The sequence below is a fragment of the Talpa europaea genome (assembly GCF_964194135.1).
Source record: "Talpa europaea genome assembly, chromosome: 10".
NCBI classification, from domain to species: domain Eukaryota; kingdom Metazoa; phylum Chordata; class Mammalia; order Eulipotyphla; family Talpidae; genus Talpa; species Talpa europaea.
Window position 1 is genome coordinate 94,927,599 of NC_140077.1, and position 21,983 is coordinate 94,949,581.

Sequence of the window (21,983 nt, forward strand, 5' to 3'; positions counted from 1 at the left end):
GCGGGTCCCTACTGTCCCAAACACCAATGGCGCAGCCGCCGCCAGCCCCTTCTCTTCCCGTGATTGGTGTCTCGGGCCCCTCCGCTCCACCCCAGCCCGCCATGGCGTCAGGCGCCGCAGCACCAGGGAGGTGGGTCCCACTTTAAGAAGTGAAGTTTTTCGCCCCCTCCCCCTCCCTGCCCACCTCCTGCAGCCTCCCGCGCCCCGCGGAGCTGGCGGATGGAGCTCCGCCGCGCCGGCGTAGGGAGCCAGGCCGTGGGGCGCAGGATGGATGGGGACAGCCGAGATGGCGCCGGTGGCTGCAAGGACGCCGGGTCGGAGGACTACGAGAACCTGCCGCCCAGCGCCTCCTTATCCACCCACATGACAGCCGGAGCGATGGCCGGGATCTTGGAGCACTCGGTCATGTACCCAGTAGACTCGGTGAAGGTGAGGCGCGTGGAGCCCGAAGTTAGGCACCGGGCGAGCCGAGAGGGGGGCGCGCTCGCGCGCGTCTGCAGCCCGCTCCGCGGCAGCGTGGGGCAGCGCTCGGGGCCACGCGCTCCCGGGCCGCGGCGCGCGTGGGCTGCGGCGCGCGGGGTCTCCCCGGGGCTGGGCGCGCGGGGTCTCCCCGGGGCTGGGCGCGCGCGGGCTGGGCGCCGCGAGTGCGCTGCGCAGCTCCTTCCGCCGCTCGCCGGGGCGCCGCGGGTGCCCCAAACCCGCCCGGGTGCCGCTGTCGGCGCCCGGCACCGCGGTTCCCGCCGCCTCGCAGGGCTGGCTCCTGGCGGCGCTGCGATCGGGGAGGAGTGGCGAGTGCCACCAGCCGTGGCCGGGCGGCGGGTGCCCCGAGGGAGGCGGTCGGCGCAGCTTCAGGCAGTCGGACCACGTCTGCCCGCGCGATCCGTGGTTTTGGGGCTCGGCTTGTGGCAGCTGCCGCTACGGCCGCGGTATCCAAACCGCGATGGGGCGGCCACGGGCCGGTGTGGGTGGCCTGGGCTGCCCCCACGTGCGGGCTGTCTGGGGAGCTCGGCGCCGCCGCGGGCTGGTAACCAAGCTGGGGCGGAGAAGCGGGGCCCCGCGCGGCCCGGCGCCCTGCGCGAGCGTGTGTGTGTTTTCTGCACCCGGGTTTTTTTTTTGGGGGGGGGGAGGGCGGTATGTGGGTGGGCGGGCATGGGAACAACAGTATTTCTGCTGGTTGTGGCAGCTCTCTTGGGGGTACGGGTTCAGCGAAGCCCTGTCTTGTCTTCTCTTCTCAGGGTTTTGCACCTCTTCCCCTCAAATTCGGCCGCTGAGGGGCAGGGAGTCTTGCAGGGACACTCTCCGGAGGTTTCTGTTGCGGGGAGATGGGCAGGCGGCAGAGTCTGTGCTCTGCCACCTTTTCCTGGGTTGTGTAACAGGCGCTCAGCTTGCCTGACACTTCCCGGGTAGTTTCAAATGCTTTTATGTAGGGAGGCAACTTTAGCCAGGCAGCTGTCTCTTAGCCTTCTGGACTGAGAACTGTAGGCCTGTTCATGTCATGGAATTACCAGGGGATAGAGTGGTGCAGGGAAGTGATGCTAATATCACACGCTGCACTTTGTAGGCTGACTCCAGCCACAGGCAGCCCTGGGGTTACCAGATGAAGAAGCTGCTTGGGCAGGTGAACTGAACAGCCTGCTCACATGCCACATTGTATTCTCTTGACTCCAGCCCCAGTGTGCTTTGGTAGGTTTGGGGAAGTTATCTTGGGGCGCCACAGAGCCTCCCACCAGCTGCTGTATCTTGTTGCTGATGCTGGGCCCACATGCCCAGTAAAGGCCAGAATGTGGGACTTCTTGTTTTCCCAGCCCTGGGCAGCTCTGCAGAGCTGGTGGTCAGTGGCTGGACAGCCACAGGTCCTGTGGGAGAGGACCTGGTTCTCATTAAGGTGAAGTCCTTAATTGCGCTGCTGGGCCTGGCCATCACCCCTTGTGTTCTGCCACCATCCGCTTGGGGTTTCAGAAGAATGGTCCTTACCATCCACAGTTCTGAAGGCCTCTAGGGATATCGAGTCTCTTAGGTTTTCAAAGCTCCTCCCGGGAAGACCCTGGACAGATACCAGGTGATATTTATATAGGAAAGAATCCCTCACGTGTAGTAAAATTCCTTGTTTTTTGAAGTTTTTGTCTCAAGTGTCCCACAGAGTGTGGGGAAAGTTAGGCATGGGGAGATGTCATTTGAGCAGGCACTCAGCCCACTGGGTTAGGGAAATGAATGTCCCGTCAAGAACGATACCACTTCTGAGGCCCTTGGCCTCTTTGCTGAGAGTTTAGTTCAGAACATCATTCTGGCTTCTCTTTAGAAATCATTAGTCATGCCTTTTGAGCTGCCCTTGACACTGTAAAGAGGCATTCATCTCACATCTTTAAATTATGTGATCTGTGTGTGTTTAGTTTCCTCCCTGCCCCTCCTCCTGCCTGGTGCTGGTATGTTTTGAACCAGGCGTCACTGTGTACTTAGTATTCCCTTTCGTAGCCAGTTTCACCTCCGGGCAGTTAACACATGTGGCACGAGGAGATGGTGGGGCCATCCTCGACAAGCCGCCTGCCTTGGAATGGACTGGAAAATGAAGGCTTGGGGTCAGCTAGTCGGTGAGAGCGTGTAGGTTCTGGGACTCTAAATGTGACTTTGAATAATGACCCGTAGGTTTTCCACGCTTTTTCTGTACTGGGGCTTGTTTTTACAACACTTCTCATTTACTGTTACAACTTTTTTGGAAGGGGTAGCAAGGATGATTCCTTTCATTTTTCAGCCGAGACAAAGGCACAGAGAGAGTTAAGCCCTGTTGCATGATCCCAGCGGGGAGGCTGTAGCCGAGTGACAAGGTCTGCCAAGATCAGCACAGTTGTCTGTGCCCAGCATGAGATATCAGCCCTGCGTTGTCATGGACAGGCTTTACTTGGGGAGACCTCAGTGTGTTCCTCTCAAGCACGCTGGATGATGGGGGTCCTGTGTAACTGAGGCAGGAGTCCTGGAGGGGTTTCAGACCCTTTTCCTCACATACTTCCTCCCTTGGGCTCTGTTCTTTGCCTTGTTTTATCACTCCCAAAATAGGCACTGTGGACCACTTCGGTGTCTCCCTCCCCCTTTTTAACCTGTGCCCTGTTCTGTGACTACAGAACACCTGTCAACCTCCTCCATGTTACTTGAAATTCCCAATAATTATTGCAACTGAAACGAAGTCAACGTAAATCATATCTTGGAAGAAAAAAAACTTAATTTTTTAAACTTTGATCTTGTAAGGTTAATTAAGAGTCTTGGGTAGGCCTGCTTTTTCCAGCTTTTCAGTTCCAGCTGTGTGGCTCATGGACCCTAGTGTTGGTCACTTTGCGCACTGAGCCTGGCCAGCTGCCAGGTTCTGTTATCATAAGTGCAGAAAGACAGCTCACTGATGCTTACAGTTACATATTAAATATCCTTGCCTGTGAGGTTCCATCCAAACCTCTGCTTTTCAAAGTATGGGTTATGACCCATTAGTAGGACCAGTATTTTAAAAAAGATTGGGGAGAGCACAGATTATAAGCATGCATGGCATGCAAATAAGAAGTGTTGCTTCATGGATTTCTGTTTGGGTTCTGTGTGTCTGCATGTTCCCGGGGTGGCTGTGTACAGCGCACGCTGGCTGCGGATCAAGGTTATGGCCAAAAAAGAATGAAGAACGCAGAACCTGATGGTCACTAATATCAAGCTCTAGTGGTCAACAGCCTGTGGTTATTAAATGGGGATTTGCAAGACCTTTGGCAACTTTGCTTCTCCTTGCTGTGTTGTCTTCCTCCTTCCCATATGGGATGAGTGCTCCCAACCTGTAAAGGGCCAGGCTGCTGGGGCCTGTGGCTGCAGGCTCCTTCTGCAGTTGGAGCCCTGGCAGTGGGGCCACAGAGGGAACCCCAGCCCTGTAGGGTTTTTGCCTTGTGATAGCAATGACTTGTTCCCTCCCAACTAGGGCTTTGCTGCAGGTCTCCCACGTGCCTCCTCCTGGTGCTCCAGAGTGGCCAGTGGTGTGCTCACCTAGCCTAGTGCTTGGGGTGGATGTAAGAACCCCTCGTCGGGAACTCTCAAGTCTGTGGGGAGAATGCCAGGTGGGTGGAGGAGGAAATTCCAACCAGATTAGGCACACCACTCGTAGACCATGCGAGTCCCGAGGTGGCGAAAGCAGGGGCAAAAGGAAACAGGAAAGATTTGAAGCGAGGGAACTTCCTCTGACCCTCTCATAGCCTCCTTCTCTGGTTGCTTGTCAGGGAGATGATCTGCTGGGAGAAGCCCTCCTTCCAGCCAGGGCGCCGAGGGACCTGGAGCACCGCCGAGCTGACAGCCGTGTGTAAGGCTCAGCATCCGTCTAGGATGGTGGTGTTGAGCTGGTTGCCAGCTCTGCATGGCCCAGTTTTCTATATCCCTGCTGACTCTGACCAGCTTGGAGCCAGGCAGGTCCAGGGCAACTCGGCTTCTGCCTTTACACCTCATGGTCCCAGCATAGCAGGCCACCCGGTGGGAAGGGTGCTCAGGGAGGTGAAGGCAGCTGCTGCAGTTGGCTGCAGGCTGCTTCTGCAGTTGGGAGTCTCCTCACCTACTTTAGTGCTTTGGAAATGAAGTACAGTAATGCCATTAATTTTCCAAAGGGTGTAGGTCTTGTCTCTCCTCCCTCTGTCTTTTTCTGGTCTTTCCCTTCTTTTCTGTTCTTTGTCATTGGGAGATGGTTGGCTTAAAAGGTAGACTTGGGGGGGGGGGCGGGTGTCATGGGGTCAAAAGGAGGCCCAGAAGTGTCTCTTGAACTTCTGTCCTTCGTTTCTGAACTCCCAGTAGACATGCTGATTCCCAGAGTGGGGGTGCTGGGCCTGACGCTGTGTCCCCCCCAGTCCCAGAGTCAGCACTTGGTCCCCAAGTGCTGGAGCCTCCTGCCTGCCTTCCCCTGACACCCCTCAGAAATAGGGGGGAAATACACCATGGCAGGGGCTGGAGTGGACCTCTAGAATTATAGTGACCAGTGAAGGCAGCCCCAGCTTTTCCGGAGGGAGAGGAGGTTGGGTTTGATGGGGGGATTTAGTTGATTTTATACCTTAGGCCACGCAGGGGTGTCCCCCTGGGACGGGACGGGGAGGCTCAGGGCTTCCCATCCTTCTTCCTGGTTTGCATTTGGGCATGTTTAGCGACCTGTGCCCTGCGTTCCCTCGGGCTTTCATGCCCGCCCTCTTTGGAGCAGTGACAGCGCTCAGGCAGGACTCAGTGCCTGTTTCACATGCTTGTGTTCCGGCCCTCCTTCCCACTTCCTCACCCACTGGGTGAACTGCCTGGCTGGTGAGCAGCCTCTGGAAGCCTCTCTCACACCCCCAAACTTTCTGGCTCTTATTATGTCTCCCCTAGTATCTGGCCTTTCTTTCTCAAAGAATTTTATTTTTGTTTGTTTCTAATCTTAAGCAAGCCGTCTGGCCCCACAGAGCTGGCTGCAGACACATCACCGCGGCCTGTGTTTGCTGGGCTCTTCACCTGCGGGCGAGGCCGCCCCGCCCAAGGCTGCCCTCCGCACCCCGCCGCCACCTTGCATCTCACAGCTGACATTCTTCACGGGATGGGTGTAGCTAACCACTTTCTCTTCATTTAACTGTGACCCTTCTCTCAAACTCCTACTGTTTTCACACTCAGAAAACCATCTTGGACTATTTAACTTACTGGGTGTGCAGGACACTCAGCATTTCTGAGTTTTCATGTTCTTATCTGTAAACTGCAGATATTAATTTTCTTCCTGCTTCCTCTCTCCTGACCCAGCTTTGCTTCCTTCTCTTATTTTTCCAATGTGCCCACTGGAAGTTCCTTGTAGTGAGCTCCCTACATCTTCACCCTCATGCTGCCTGGACCCCGTGGCCCCGAAGTGTCTCTTGGGTCCTCAGGTCTCTCTGCCACTGTTCCTTCCAGTACCAGCCGGTCCAGACCCCAATCCCGATGGCCCCTTGTTCAGTTGGGCAGCTGAGTCCTTCCAGAGACGTTGCCTCATTGGTACCCAACATTCCTGTGTTCTCTGGCTCCGCACAGCCTCCTGACCTTGGATGTTTTCTGGTCAGTCTGCATGGTCTTGCTTCTCAACCGCCGTACCCCCACACTTCTCAGCCTCCTCTGCCATCTTGCTTCCTAGTTCCTAAAGAAACCCGGATCCCAGTTGTTCCTCTCCCTGCCGCTGTCCAGCCTGTTCACTGTGCTAGCCCCTCCTGTCACAAGGTGAGGAGAGTCCACTCTTCCTCAGGAGTGACCTCTTGGGGCTAGGGAAGGGTGATTTGTCCAAGCCATCCACCAACACCTGGATGGCAGGTGGCAACAGCATACATGAAGCTGTTGTTGCATGTCTGGCTAAGTTCTCAGTGAAGGTCACGGAGGTGGTTAGTCTGGCATCTTTCTCTTGACTCTCCTAGTTTCTAGTATCTCTAAACCCCACTGCCACCCCATTTGCTCCTTCTCTAAAGTCTTTGTCCATGTCCAAGGCTGCCCCCTCTTACCTTGGTGCCCAAGTACTTCCCTCCTTCCACTTGGAAACAACTCTTGTTGCTCTTTTTTCTCCTTAAAATAGCAAGTACATGAAAATGTCCTTCACACTCGGTCTCTACTTCCTCACCTTATCACCTCTCCCCCGCCCCTCCCAGGTCTTGCCTTTTGCCCAAACTCGCTAAAACCTCATGGAGGCCGCCAGTAACCTCCTTGCCTAGACCTGACATCCTCTTCCTGGCCCCTCTGTTGCCCCTGCCACTGCTGAAGGGGCTTGTGTGTCATCCTGACACCCTGAAGCTCTCAGTCCCTTGGCAGCCTCCTGCTCTTCTCATATTCTGCTCTGCGCTCTTCTCCCCCAGGCACCTACCTCAGTTTCCCCTGGGTCCTGACCATCAGAGCAGGCTGGGGTGTGGTCCAGTCTCAGTGGGCTCTGGGTATCCACTTGACTGCCTCAGTATCCAGGATGTCCCTGCCCTTTGACCTGCACCCCTCTCTCAGAAGCTTGGCTTTGGCTTTTTCTCGACCCCCACACTCCCCAGTCTGCTTCCAAGACTTGTTCCTTCTGTCTGCAGCGGTGACGCCTCTGTTCTCCCATGACAACCTCAGTCCATGGACCCAACCTCTCCTCTTCAGTGATGGCTTCCTCTTTCCTCCCAGCGCCACACTTCTCTATTGCCCCCTCTGCTGTGTATTCCTCCACAGCACTGATTACTTTCTAACACATAGTGTTTACTTATATATATTGTATATGGTTTATTTTTTTCATAATGTTTTTCATGTTGCTAATGGCCTGTCTCTTGTCATTCAAATGTAGGCTCCCAATGGGTAGAATTTTTTTTTCTCTTTTATTCTCTGCTGTGTTACATCCCTAGAAACAGCACCTGGCATGTAGTGCATGCTCAGTTAGGTATTTGTTGAATGAATTACTGCAAATCACCGATAGCTGATCCTGCTAACGTTCTCCAGGAGCAGTAGAGCCCTCGAGGGGGCTGAGGGGAAGCTTCCAGATCTGGTGGTTTTTATCCCCATCTAGCATCCTCTAGCTGCTCCGGTTGTCTTCAGAATAAAACTTTTGTGGAGTGCGCAGAGTCCCAGGCCCTCCTCCTGCTGACTTGTCCACCGGAGTGTGACATGGAAAGGTGTTCTGTGAGTTCTGGTTGAATGAATGAAGGCAGAGTTTTAAAGAGTTGTAGGGGAAAGGCTTTGAAGTCTGCTATTAAATGATTACTAGGTTTCCATTTATTTTTAAAATTTGTCAGTGTTGAACAGAATTAGATATTTGTATATGTATATATTGGATGTTTTGTATATATTGTGAAACGATCATCACGATAAATCTCATTAATATCAGTCATCATACAGTCACAAACTTTTTTTCTTGTGATGAAAACTTTTTGATTTACTCTTTAGCAACTTTTGACTATGCAATCTGTGTTAGCTATAGCTGCCATGCTCTACATTACATCCCCAGGAAGCCCTTACTCATTTGGTAACTGGAAGTTTGTGTCTTTTGACCACTTTCACCAACACCCCCCACCTCTCCACCCCGACCTCTGGCATGAATCTGATCTTGTGGTTTTTCTTTTTTCTAGATTCCACATATACCTGAGATGACACAAATGACAGGCTCTCCTTTTTATGTCTGAATAATATTCCATCATATAGACTGCATTTTCCTTATTCTTTCTCCTTTCACCCACTGATGGGATCTCTTAGGTTATTTCCATAGCTTAGCTGTTGTAAATAATGCTGCGGTGAATATGTGGGTACAGTTACCTTTCAGAGTTAGTGTTTTGTGTTTTTTGGATAAATACCCAGAAATGAAATGACTGGATCAATGTGGTAGTTTCTTCTATTTTAATTTTTTGAGGAACTTCCTGTTTTCTGTAGTGACTGGAATTTACGTTTCCACCAACCGTGTAGGAGGCGCCCCGTTTCTCCACATCTTTGCCAACACTTGTTATTTCTTGTCTTTTTTAAGGCGGCCATTCTTACAGGTATGAGATGGTATCTCATTGTGGTCTTGATGTGCATTTCCCTGAAGATTAGTGATACTAAGGATCTTTACATCCACCTATTGGTCATCGATCTGTATGTCTTCTTTGGAAAAATGTCTAGAGCTTCTGCCCATGTTACACCTGAGCTTTTTTTTTTTTTTTAAAGATTTATTTTTATTTATTTATGCATACAAGAGCTGGGGTGTAAGCCAGAGGCGCGGAGGGTAAGAGGATTCACCAGAGACAGAGTGGGGAACAGAACAGGAGGGTTGACTGAAATACACTGCTGAGGGGAGCAGTGGGCGACACAGGAGAGGTCTGCTGTGCCATGTGGGTCAGCTCCCTGGCCAGGGATCACACTGGCTGGCGATAGCTTGATAGTGCTGAGACTTTAACCCCTGTGCCACCCAGGAGGCCCTGGACTTTTTTTTTCCTTTTTCTATTTTATTTTATTGCATCGTTTTTGAATCCATATTGTATCATGCCCACAAAAAAAACTTTCTCTGCTCTTTGGGTTATCTTTTTTTTTTTTTGGCTATAGAACCCACAAGCCACAGTTACACCCCACGAGGCTGTTAATTCATCTGGCTGGCTATCTGCTTAATTCGTTCCACCTTTACTGAGTGCCAACCTTGCCAGGCACTGTGCTAGACACCAGGCTGGTCACCAAAATAAGTCCTGCCTGGGTCTGTTCCCAAAGTATGCTCTCTATAATTAGACCCTGAGCTTAGGCGGCAGGCCGCTCCCTCTGAAGAGAAGAATGGCTTAACTTGATGTCACTTTCAAATGGGCACAGGGTCTGGGTGTCTGGATGCCCCTGTACTCAAGCCTCCATTGGAAGGGTGAGGCCTGCCGAGGGGTGTCATTCCAGGCTTCTTTGCCTGGCACCTTGAGTTGGCTCCCTCTATAGGGAGACAGTGACAAGCCCCCCATTTTCCCCACCCCCATTCTCTTCCTTACTTCTGCAGTTGTTAGTTATTCTGGAAGCTGAAATTGGCTCCCAGAAGGTACCTTTGAAACATCCCCTACCCTATCCGTAATCCCAGACAGCTGGGAAGGGCTGTTGTCTGGTCACTAAGAGGTGTTATGGTTTCACATTCATACTTTCTCTCTGAAGAGGAAACAAAACATGTTGAAATAGAGAAAAATCTGAGCAGCAGCTAGGTTGAAGCAAGAGTTGCATAACAGGTTTAGGAAACGTCTGGCCACCTGGGGTCAAGTTGAGGGACTGCAGCTTCGCATCACTGAGAGGACCTCCTTGTGGGCCCACCAGCTTCTGGAGCCATTGGGCGTGTTCAGCTGAGAAACTCAGCTGTGGCACCCTGAGGTCTGGCTGGCAAAAGCCCCTGGCTGATCTCATGGCACTGGCAGCTTTTGTTCCCTGGCGTGGCCCTAAATACTACATTTGGGATGCTCTTATAGGCGGGGGCCGGTGAGAAGGGCGTGTGTGTCTCAGACTACGCTGGTGTTGAGGGCCCTAGAAAGGGAGGGAATGGATCCATGAATTTAAGTGCTAGTCCTGCCACCAGCCAGCTTGAAACATTGGGTGAGTCATCTCTCCGGGCTGGTGGCTCCTCGTCTAATAGAATTATATTAGTCTCCTGGACTCATCTCCTTGCTTCCCTACTTGTCAGGGTTGTTGAGAAGCTCAGGTGGGATCCCCAGTGGGCAACTTTTGTAAATCTTAGCATGCCCAGCTAATGACAGATCCTATCAGAGGTAATATGCTTAAGATAAGACAAGAGCAGTTTAGATTTCAGCACAGGCTCTGGGGCCAGACAGCCTGGATGATGCTTGGCAAGTTACCAAAATCTGTCTTGCCTTATTTTTCTCATCTGTAAAATGGGAAGAACAATATCTACCTTGGAGCATTGCTATGAGAATTATGACGCACCTAGAGGGATAAGAATTGTGGCAGGTACACATTAAACCCTCAGTATTAGCTTCCAGTATCATTTCTATAAGTGTTATTACTGGAAAGCCTGGTTATATTTGTATGCTGGTGTAGCGATGTATACTGCAGGATTTTTACGTGATTTTGACCTATTCTGTCATATGGTCCTCTTTAGCTCTGCCTTGAAGGTAGGAAAAGGTGTGTGCTGTTTCTTATTTCACAGATGAGAAATTGAGTGTCCGAAAAATAGCATACCCTGAAACTGAGGCCTCTTTCTGTTACACCAGAGCTGAAGGGGTGACTTGAGAAAGGAATTGGGTGGGAGCAAGCAAGCGAGGTGCTGGGTGCAGACTTAGAGGTTAATGATGCAGAGCCCCTGAGCTGGGCTCTGAGGAAATGATGGACCCTCTTAGGAAAGAGGAGCTAGAGTTGAGGAATCACTGGCATGAAACGTAGGCTGTAGCTTGGAGCTTACTGGCCACATACAACTGTAATGGAAGGCAAGGGAAAGATGACATGGTTATTGCCACCAGACCTGGAGCAAATTGCAGCTGCCTTGGCTCTTTCTTGTTTCAGCAGGGAGATGACTCGATAGAATAAGTGAACTGTGACCGACTTGAGGGTTTTCCAGATCATGGCATAAAAATGACTTCTTGGGGGCCTCTGTGGTGGCGCAAGTGGTTAAGCACCGCACTATGAAGCAATCTGCAGCCTCTGCAGCACAAGTTTGATACCCGGCCGGCAGGGGGCAACACACATGGCGCAACAGACCTCTCCTGTCTCGCCCACTGCTCCCCTCAGCAGTGTATTTCAGTCAGTCTGCCTGCTCCGTTCCCTCCTCTATTTCTGGTGAATCCTCACACACCCCACCCCACCTCACATCTCTGGCCTGTATTCCAGCTCTTGTATGCATAAATAAATCTTTTTTAAAAAAATGACTTCTTGGGAAGAGCAGTGCATCATAGTGCCTTGGTCTACAGGGCTGCAGTTTTCTCATTTTAAATAGGGAAGAACACAATGCTTGTCTTGCCTACCTTTCACCTCTGCTTATTGCGTCTAGTAAGAAAATACAGCCAGGTTTGCAGTGAACAAGCTTTTAACCATTTAAAAAGTATAAATAAAGCTCTCTGCAGGTGCCAGGTCATGGTATTTATTATCAAACTGGGATCCTGTTAAGGAGTAAGGTTAGCTTATTGGAATGGAAACTGCAGTCTCTGGTTCCAGCGACTGTAGGATTCGCTGCAGCTGCACGGCCTCAGGTGCTTAACCTCTCTCCTTACACAGTGTCCCCCATCTGCTGAGTGAGAGGAGTGTGGCACCCTGCTGCTGCCTCTGTAGCTAGGTGATGAGGACGCCTGTTATACACCAGGCGTGCTCAGAAATACATTTTAAATGGGTACCATAGGACCCAGGGGAGGTACTGCTGAGGCCAGGTGGCTGCAGACCCGGTAGGAGGCTACCTGGGTGCCACATCTCCGGGGGGCTGTTTTATAAGCTCCCTTTTCCTTCATAAGTGAGCCTGCCCCTTGAGTGCCAGGCCCATGAGGCTGAGGATGTTGTCGAGAGGGAAGGTAGCAAATCCTCCCAAAGGGTGCAGACCCTTGGCCTCCTCCCCACCTTGTCTCTCCTGCCTGTTTTCCTGGCTTGCTCATGATCATGGGAAAGTAAGGGAAGGAGGTAGGACACAGATGCGTTTGTCTTGGGGTCCCCTGTCCTCCTGCTACTACATCAAGGGCCTTGCTGGTGCTCTGACTGGCCCCAAAGCCTGGCAGGAGGAGCAAAAGGTGGAGGGTGGGTGCCTGCAGCCCACAGAAAGCTTGCTACCCAGGGTCGTAGAGGACAGGAGTTCACCAGGCGCTGCCTCTGACTGTTGGTGCTCTGCTCCCTGGTACTAGAGGATGCCCCACGGGTGTCCTGGTGCTGTTGCCAGCCTGGATTAAAGGAACGGGTGTCTGACTCATGATCGTATCCAAAAGTCAGACCAGAAAAAGAAGGTGCCAGTGTGTGAGTGTGGAAGGGGTGAGCCCGGGTATGTCTGTCCCTGAGGAACCAAGAAGTCTCTTTTTTCCATCTCTGTTTCTGTGGCTTGTTTGGTAAATGTTTTCTTGTGCCTGATTCATAGCAATGTCTCTGCTGAGGAAGGGTTGAAAGGCATTTGCGAAAATGCAACTTTATGCCCTGGACTTCACTGAGTGACTGAATTAATTCAGAAGGTGGTGTCTGTGGCGAATGGCCACATGTGCTTGGTGCTACAGAGCGGGGGCCCTGACCCCTCTGAGGTCTTCTCACAAGGTACCCCTCTGGCAGGTAGGACAGAGTATTGAGGAGTCATTCTTGTTAGGGGTACAGAACATTCCCTCCCTCTGGCAACTTGATCCTTGTTGGGAGGGATCAGGAAATAATACCTTGATGTCCATATCTGGACTGCAGGAGACACACATTAGGACTCAACTGTACTATTCCCTCTGGCCCCGAGAACGTCACAGCGTGTCGCCGAGGTGCCTGGTCATCCGACGGACACCCATACTCTCCTGACGCTCTGATTTGTGGCTCTGCAGAATTGGCTGAGAATGCTCTTGTGGTCTGGAGGCACCACACTGGGGCCTGTGTCCCTGTTAAGAAATTTCCTCCATCTCTTCTAAGATTTCTTCATCTTTTCATCTCACTCCCTGTTTGGTCACCAAGCCCGGGAATCCTGGCCTCCTGCCTGGTGGGAGTGTCCGCTCCAGAGCTGAAGACCAGAGGTGGCGGGAGCGAGGCGGAAGGGAGGGGAGCTGCCATATCCAAAGTGTTTCTGCTTATAATGGGTTCATAATTAATAGGTAACATTAGTGGCAAATGCCAGAAGGAGCAGCAGCCAGATAAATGGCTAAGAATTAAATGGAGTCATGTGGTTTGTTGAGATGAGGGTTTGCCCGAGTGACCTTTGCTCACCCAGGTCACAATTTGTGGGATGACGAGGGAGAAACTTGACAGTGTGGGCAGCGGCTCCGCTTTCCTGAGGACAGAGGCCATCTGGAGACACCCAGCTAGCTGCAGGGCCTGTGCCTGAACCAGGCTCCTGTAGCATGCTTTTTAAAGACAACCCTGGAGCTGAACATTTTTCTACCTTCTCTTTCCTTTACCCCTACTCTCCCCGTCAGATGCAGAGGGCTCAGTTTCCAGGGCTCAGTTTCCAGTGATTTGGGGCCTCACCTGGGCTTATATAAAAATTTTCTTCTGGGGTTAGACAGAAGCTTCTGGAAAATGTTTTTCCATAGACCAGCCCAGTGACATGGCAGGAACCACGGACCCCAGGCTGGCCTCTGTTTCTGTGTACGCGGATTCCTCTGGCACAGCAGGTCTTTGTTACGAAGCCTGTGGGCTGGGTGTTTTGAAGGAGGACGCGCGTGGGCCTTTTCTAGTGTGATTAGACACTGCTGAGCTGTTACCCAGAAGAAATGGCTGGGATAGAAGCAAAGATTTAATCTGGTTTAAATAACACCGTAGAAAATGCCCTGTGTCATTGTCAGTGAAAGGTTTAAAACCCTAAAGTGCGTTCTCTTTTAATGTAATTAAGGTTAAACGTTTTTTTTCCCCATAAATCTTGGCTTCTCAGACAATTTGTCAGTTAATGTACTTGTGTTGATGCAGGTCAGGAAGGGTGAAGTGTTACCGTACTTTGGAAATTATAGATTTATATTTAGTCCTTAGACATCAATGTCAGCTTCGGAAACAACTCTTCATTGTAAAAAGAAAATATATGCGATATGTTTTCAAGTTGGAATGACTCTCAGCTCCCTCTTTGCTTCCAAAAAATTCTTCCAAGTTGTGGAAGGAGATAGGAGTTGGGCTGCCCTGTGTCACTATGGGGTGCTTATCAGCACCGTCGTAGGTGACAGCAGGTGTTATCCCCCTGGGATCTAGTGCTGTTCCCGCCACAGCCTTCTGAGAATGGACCCTGATGGATGATGACGGATGATGCTTTTCCAACCTGGGCTAAGAACTCTCTCTTTAGACTTTCCTGAGTGTCTCTTCCAAGGGTCATTTGTATTTTCTGATAATGCAATCATAAGAAAGTTTCTGAAATTCCCTTTCAGGACCTAAAAACCAAAAATGACTACAAAGCTGAACTTTTACCAGAAACTGCTTTAAGTTGAAAACAAATTTCTGGTTTCTGAGCAGTCACAGTTTAAGGGACAGGTGGAATGCTTGGCAACTGGGATTGGCCACTTGGGGTGTTGCTTGAGTGTAGAGGGAAGGAAGTGAGGAGAAATAGGGAAGGAAATGGGGAGAAACAGGGCCTAAAGTAGATCCTTTCTGTATACACACACATAACTTTTGTATTTGCATTTTGGCGTAAATTATAAATACCTTAACATGACTAGAGGCCAAACAGTGGGGTAATACTGGGAAAACATTTGTCCGAGTCTCTCAGCTTCTTCATCTTTAAAATTTCAAGATTGAACTGAAACTAAATGGTCTTTTAGGATGTTTTCAGCCTAAAATTTCCACTCCTTATTTCTATCAGGCAAGGCAGTATAACTTGGGGGCATTCTCTTTTGACTGTGAATGTACACTATAGATTTAGAAGCACTCCTGCTTGAAGAGGATTCTAGAGAGACCCCTGCGGTGGAATTCTACCTCTACCAGAGCCTTTGCATCCAAGGGCCCCTGCCTAGAAAGGATCAATCGTTTATTTAATTTACATGAAACCTCCAACAACACTTACAAACTGCGAACGATTTATTCAGGCAGTTCCAGAAAGAGTGAATGGCCATTACCCCACCCTGGAATCAAGGGGAGACTTGCAACAGATGCTTCTGGAAGGCCCTGTTTATGGCTCTCTGTCTGACTCCTTCCTGCCCGGGACCTTTTGCAAGTTCACTACCAGGAAGCTGAGTCATCAAGGGTCAGACAGCATAGCCAAGGTTGCCCAGCATTACCAGCTGTACAGATGGGGTTAGTCCAGATGGCTCGGGCATTTTGGGGGAGCATTGGTGGTCATGATGGTGGGGGAAGCTGCTTCCCACCTTAAAAAACTAAATACAATATGCCTCCTCTGTCCCTCCTAGATCCCCCAAACACTCCTTGGTTTGTGCCCCTTTCAGATTTCATAGTTTTGTGCTATTCTGTTTCATTCACCCTGTTCTTCCCCCTCCCCACTTTCTTGTCCTACATTCACGAGTACAAGGCCAGACAGAAACCTAGCATTTAAGTAAAAGGCCCTGCTATGCCACCCTTTTCAGGGTCAGCTGACTCTAGGATTCTGTGTCCTTAATCCTCTTCAGACACATCTGGTACTGCCCAGCCTGCTCAGGACCTCTGGCCACATCCCACCTCCTACTACCTGTACCCAGGGAGCTCGTTTCTCCTATGTTCACCTGCTTGAATCCCCTGCCTTCAGGTCTCCACTCCCCAAACCTACATGAGATCTCCTGCCCTTGTCTGCATGGCACCTTCTTCTACTTTGCTTCATGAGTTTGCAATTTTTCTATGAATTTTGCTTGCCCTTCCTCCCCTGCTAGACTATAAACTTGAAGGCCACATCCCTACGCCTGCTTTGCTCCCCCCAAAACCCCAGCAGCACACTGATATCAATGTCAGGTGGAAGGTTTGGGGGACCACTGCAGTCTGATCCCTCGTACTCACTGGGAGACCCTTCTCCTGTCCCTGCTGCAGACTCTGTATCAGAGAGTTTAAGCTATACCCCTGAGCTCTTTATTTCCAGGACAAGGGTCTTAGTAGTGTGAAGCTTTAGCCATGATTGAAGGTTCCTGCCATCCTCTTTGGCATCCAGGAATACTTAAAAGGGGCTTCTCAAAAAGCTTATGAAATAATTTGTACATGCAAGTGGAATCTGGAGGCTGGAAGGTGACCCTTGAGGATGTTTCCATTGGTGTCTCACCATCTCTCCCCCTTAGGGCCTCAAGTCTGCCATTTCTGGTATTTTGTCATTTTTCTCTGTTATTGTCTGGTGTGACAGCTGTGTGAAGACAGCAGAATGTCCCTTCAACTGACCTGGCCCAGCCTACACATAAATCATCTGCTGTTCGGGAGATCATTTGATCGTTGTGTTTCTGGGATATGTGACTTCAGTACCATCTGGGCAATTTCACCTGGGCACCTAAGTAGGCCTCTAGTATTCCCTGAACTGTGAAGCCCGGCTCCCCCAGGCCTTATCTTCTGGACCATGGTGCCCCACATGGTTTGGGGAGGACCGTGTATATGGGGCTTATTATTGCCTGCTTTTGTATATGCCTATGGTGAGGTTTCATGTGCCTCTGAATCCTTGACACTCAGCTAAACTACAGCACTGGGCCCCAAGATCATAAGTGAATGATTTTGTCCCTTCCTTCATGTTTCCCTTAGACATTAATGGGGGGCAGGCCTACAGACATCCCCTGATATAATTACAAGCAGAAGAATGAGTAAGAGAAGGCTGGCAACGGGGCCACTTTGAAAAGTCTATTTTCCTGGCGGGTAATAGGCTAATAGTGGGGCAAGCTGTGGAAGGTGTGGCCTCAGGGAAGGGTGTGGAAGTGAGTCTTGCAGAAGCCGGCAGGACCACACTTGACTTGAGAACCATGAATAGGGTTTCTGAGGAGTCTGGCTCTCTGGGTCTGTCGGGGTTGGGTTCCAGGAGACCTGTCACCCATAGCGCTCCCTCCTGGGCTTCCCCCCTCTCCCTGGCTCAGATGACAGCGGCAGACTTGTGGAACCACCTGCACCATCAACCAGTCACTCCCACACAAGCATTTGGCTGGTCCTGGGCACTTGCCTCCATCCCTGAGCAGCTGGAGTACTGACTCCTGAGATAGCTTTGGGGGTGGCCAGGAAAGTGCTGTGTCCTCAGGGCCAGGGGCCAGTGGGAAAGAGGAGGAGCCAAACTCTGCATCTTAAGCATTTCTGCCTTCCCTTACAGCTCTGCCTTCAGCCCCAGAGCCCTCAGGTGCTTCCTTCCCACCCAGGCTCTGGAGCTAGGGATAGTGCTGTGCCTTAGAGACTTACTGCCTTCGCCAGAAACACGCATGCTACCATCCCAGGTGTTAAAGCCAACCTGGGGAATTAGTACAACATGACAAGATTTTAGAACATGAATGCCTGTGGAGTGAGCTTTGATTATATGTGAAATCTCTTAAACAATTGAGGTGGAAGACACATAACATAAAATTTACCAACTCAATGTTTTCTTTACGTGTACAGTTGAAAGGTGTAAAGTTCCTTCACATTTTTATGCAACCAGTCTCCCAAACTTCTTTCATCTTCTCGAGCTGAAACTACACCTATTAAACAACAATTTCCCATTACCCTTTATCCAAAGCCTGACAGCTGCTATGAACATAACTATTCTAGGAACCTCATATAAGTGCAATCATACAGCATTTGTCTTCTTGATTTGCCATTTGTGATTGGCATATTGCATAGAGTCCTCAAGGTTCATCCATGCCATAGCACATTCAAGGCTGAATTATATTCCAGTGTATGGACATACCACACTTTATGTATCCATTCAGCTATGGGTGAACTCTGGGGTTGCTTCCACCTTTTGACTGTCATGAATAATGCTGCTGTGAACATGGAGGTGCAAGTATCTCTTTGAGACTTTCCTTTCTTTTGGATATTACCCAAGCAGCAGGATAGCTGGGTCATATGACAAGTCTATTTTTAATTTTTTAAGGGATTTTCATACTGTTTGCCATAGGGCTGTGCCATTTTACATTCCCATCAATAGAGCACAAGGATTCTGATTTCTCCTGGAATTCTGTTTTATATGTGTACAGGTATTTTTATGCTGCAAGTAGGCCTGATAGGTAGATTGACTTCCTCTCAAATAAAATACATCCACACATACTGGTTTTTCAAAGGACTCTTACTTAAAATGTTAGAGGCCAAGAAAGGATTTACTTAGAGACTATATTAATTCTATTCATTCAATAAATATTTGCAATTGTTGAATATAATGTAATTGTGAACAAAACAGAACAGATCGCCTTCTCTGGTTTACCTGCTGGTGGCAATTTGTATTGACTGTGGGAGGTTGATGCCCAGCTAGGTGAAATTGTTACAGGTCAGGGAGGGGGCACCCCAGAACCCCCAAACCTGCCTGCTCTAAATAGATTCTGCCATCTCCCGCATCAAGACAAAACATATAGACCCTTAATGGAAAGGCATTTTAATACAGTTAGTGTGCAATACAGAAAAGACAAAGAATGTAGTTTACAAATCAAGCACCCAAAGTTATCCATGCTCTCATGGGTAAAAGTCCACCCAAACAGGACTGGCCAAAGCAAGACCTGAAAACCTGCCATAAGTCTAAAGCACCTTTCTGCGGGGACCCATAGAAAAGGATCAGAAACAGTCAGACAAGTCTGGGAGGAAAAGACCAAAATCAAAACCAAGATGACAGCTGCCATTATTAACCTCCCTATGGGTCTCTCACCCACATCTGTTCCAACCAGTCCAGGACCAAGAAGCAAGTGCAGTTTCTTCACATGTCTCTGCTCCATGTGCCTCCTCCAGGTCTTCTGGCTCTCCATCCTGCTTCCTTCCTTCCCCAGTCTCCTCTCCAGCTTCTCGCCTCCCTGTTCAGCTCTGCCCGCCTTTGAGTGGGGCAGGGAACCTGGAACCTCCCCTTTTCCCGGGAACTACCTGTTACAAAATGACTCAGGGATTTGGATGAGAGTACTTTGGTCTTCTTGGAACAGGCCTCTCTCTGTTCAGCCATGTTCGCTTTCAAGTGCATGTTTTAGGGAATCACCTGCTAGGTTAAGTGAGATACAATTAACCAACGTGCCCTGTGCACGACATGGAGATCCAGAAACCAAGGAATCTTAGAGCCTGCCCGCACCGTGGTGGGGACTCAAGTCCTCCAGGGCAACTGTGTAGCATCAGGGAGGGGGCAGAACTCTCATAGAGCTCCCAGCCCAGCCTGTAGCCTCACTCGGCCCCTCCTGGCTATTTCCCTACAGTCCAGGGGATACAAGCTCAAGCTGTGGGGAGGATCTTCTCCACAGTGGTCACCCGGCGGGGGTGGGTGGCCTTCTGCTGTGCTAGGAACATGGTGCTGAAGGCCCCTGCCAGGCCCCAGACTTCAGCACCATTAAAGGTCAGAGCTGCCCTTGGCTCAGAGCTTCCTGGAGTACTTTCACCTGGACCCTTTGTGCCCCTGTAAACTGACACTAGTGATTCTTCCCCCACTGCTCTAGCTGTCCAGGCTGCCTCTGTTACATAATCAGGATTTATGTAAGCAGCCTGGTCCATTCATTTGGAAATGCTGAGCTGAGAAAGCTGAATATGGGATTGGTGGGGGAACAGAATCCCTTAAGGGGCTGCAGTGGGCGAGTCTCCTCACTCTTCTGGGCCTCACTTTTTTCTTCTGTTAGAAGGTGCAGGGAGCTAAAGGAAACTCAGGAGCCTTCCTGGTGGCACCAGGGGTTAAGACGCAATCTATGAAGCTGTCCACAGTCACTGCAGCACAACTTCGATTCCCGGCCAGGGAGCTACCCCCATGGCGCAGCAGACCTCTCCTGGCTCACCTGCTGCTCCCCGCAGCAGTGTATTTCAGTTAGTCTGCCTGTTCTGTTCCCCACTCTGTCTCTGGTGAATCCTCTCATACCCACACCTCTGGCCTGTACCCCAGTTCTTGTATGCATAAATAAATAAATCTAAAAAAAAATAAATAAAGGAACTCAGGAGGTCTTCTGTGCCAGGCTGTGCAGGCGGGTGTGGGCTTCCCCCCAGGGCTTAGATAAAACAACAGAGGCTGTACACCGAGCCCAGGCAAAGGGCTTTCATTCATCCTTTCCCTTCGTCCTCTGGAGGCCGGTTATTATTAAGAATCCCATATACAGATAAGGCAGCTGGCTCGGAGGGGTTGAGTAACATGCTGAAGGTGCAAGGTGCGAGGAGGAAGTGGCAGGATTTAGGCACAGGTGGGGCCCCAGAGCCTGTTCTGCTGGCCACTGTGCGTCTGGACTGGGCGTGAGGGGATTGGAAGGCCGCCTCACCTTCTCAGGCCTCTTTATGGTTAGAGGGCACTGAGGTGGGGTTTCACTCCTGTTCTCTCAAAGTCAGGTTGTAAGATTTCACTCCTGTTCTCTCAAAGTCAGAGGACTGGAGTCGAAGAATGCCTATGTGCCCTGTGCCTGGTAGCTTCCTTCTGGAACCCTAGGCTTTTCCTTGTGTGGTTTATGGGCTGTCCTACTTTGTAGTATAATGATTCGATTCAAGCCTGTAATGAGATCCTTTGTGCCAAACGGCCATTTTTCATCAAGCAGGCAAACACACCCACACCGCTGGGAGAGATTCAGCTAGTGTTCGTGTGGTTCTTCATGAGATTTCCAAGCCCTTGTGGCAGATCAGGGAGCATGCTGGATAAGTCATCATGGTGATGACAAATGTGGGGTGAGCAGCGGCAGCTCTGCGCTAGATGGTTGACGAGCTTCCGTTTTCTTATGTGTCCATCTTCGGAAGCTTTTGAGATAGGGATATTTACAGAAGAGGGAATTCAAGTTCAGAGTTTAGTGAGTTCCCCAAGTGCATCCAGCAGGGGAAAAAAGTGGACTAGGGCTTCATTTGTCAGGGGGTTGAAGACAGGACCCATCTTTGGGTCCTTGGGTCTTAACATCTGGCACCGGGTGGGTGGCTAAGTGAGGTTTCCTTGAGCTTCTGGGACTGGGATGTGTGGGAAAACATGGTTGAAGGGATTAGACAGGGAGGGTCTAGTGAATGGGTGACCAGCTATGGAAGCTTGGGCAAGTCCTATAACTGTGTCCTCATTAGCAGGAAAAAATGGGGGGTAAGGGGGGTGGCGGCACTCTAGTCAAACAAAGGACCCTAGGGAGTCCCCCGTGCAGAACCAATGGTGGCAGCACTGCCGGGGCCGAAGGAGGGACCAGGGAGCACAGCCACTGTGCAGAAATCTATGAACTCACATTCAGAGCCTTCACCCTGCTATTCTGCACACAGTAGGCGCCTGGTGCTCGGGGTGCCTGACGCGCCTCGTGGCGCTTCCCTGTGGACTTCTTCCGTAGTTAAACTTGTTCTCCCAAATGACATTATGATGCTTCAGCAAGTTTACCTCAATGCCAGGAGAATAAAAGTCTTTTGAGAAAGAGGCGTGTCTCCAGTCCTGCTGTTGACATCTTGTTCCTACTTGTAGGTGGGGTGTTTATAAGCCAATGACATGGCCCGGGCTGCTGAGTCAGGGGAGGCCCTGGGGAGGCCAGCTTACTAGCAGTGAATGAAATTCCTTCTTGAAAGCAGCCTGACCATTGGCATATTCGTGGATAAGAGCCTGGCTGAGCCAGACCATCTGCCTTCCATCTTGTCTGTGACATTGGGCAAGACATCCCCTTGGAGCCTCATTTTCCTTGTTTGTAAAATGGGGATGATCAGCTGTGAATGTTACTGCTTTAATTAGTACAATTATTTTGTGAATGCTGCTTTGGAGCTCAGGGAAGCAAGTTGATCTGCTGAGGACACACTATCTGATAGTCTGGCTGTGGCACCAGGACGTCAGACCCCAGCGCTCTGCTCATCTCCTTGGAGCTGGGCAAGGAGGGTGCGGTGACCAGTGCTTCAGGCTTCTCCAACCTGGTGCCCTCCCTTCTCTCTCCATCTCCCAGCGATGTCACCAGTGC

At 50.5% G+C, this 21,983-nt stretch overlaps 1 protein-coding gene across 1 annotated transcript in view; it reads left to right on the plus strand.

Moving 5' to 3' along the window:
* Positions 1–219: 219 nt before the first annotated feature.
* The window catches only part of SLC25A37 (solute carrier family 25 member 37), a gene marked incomplete at both ends in the record, with an annotated part of 33,177 nt that continues 11,413 nt past the window's right edge, over positions 220–21,983 (plus strand). The window contains one exon of the mRNA XM_084245704.1: positions 220–429. Coding sequence (XP_084101830.1) covers positions 220–429 — 210 coding nt within the window. The remainder of the gene's footprint in view (positions 430–21,983) is intronic.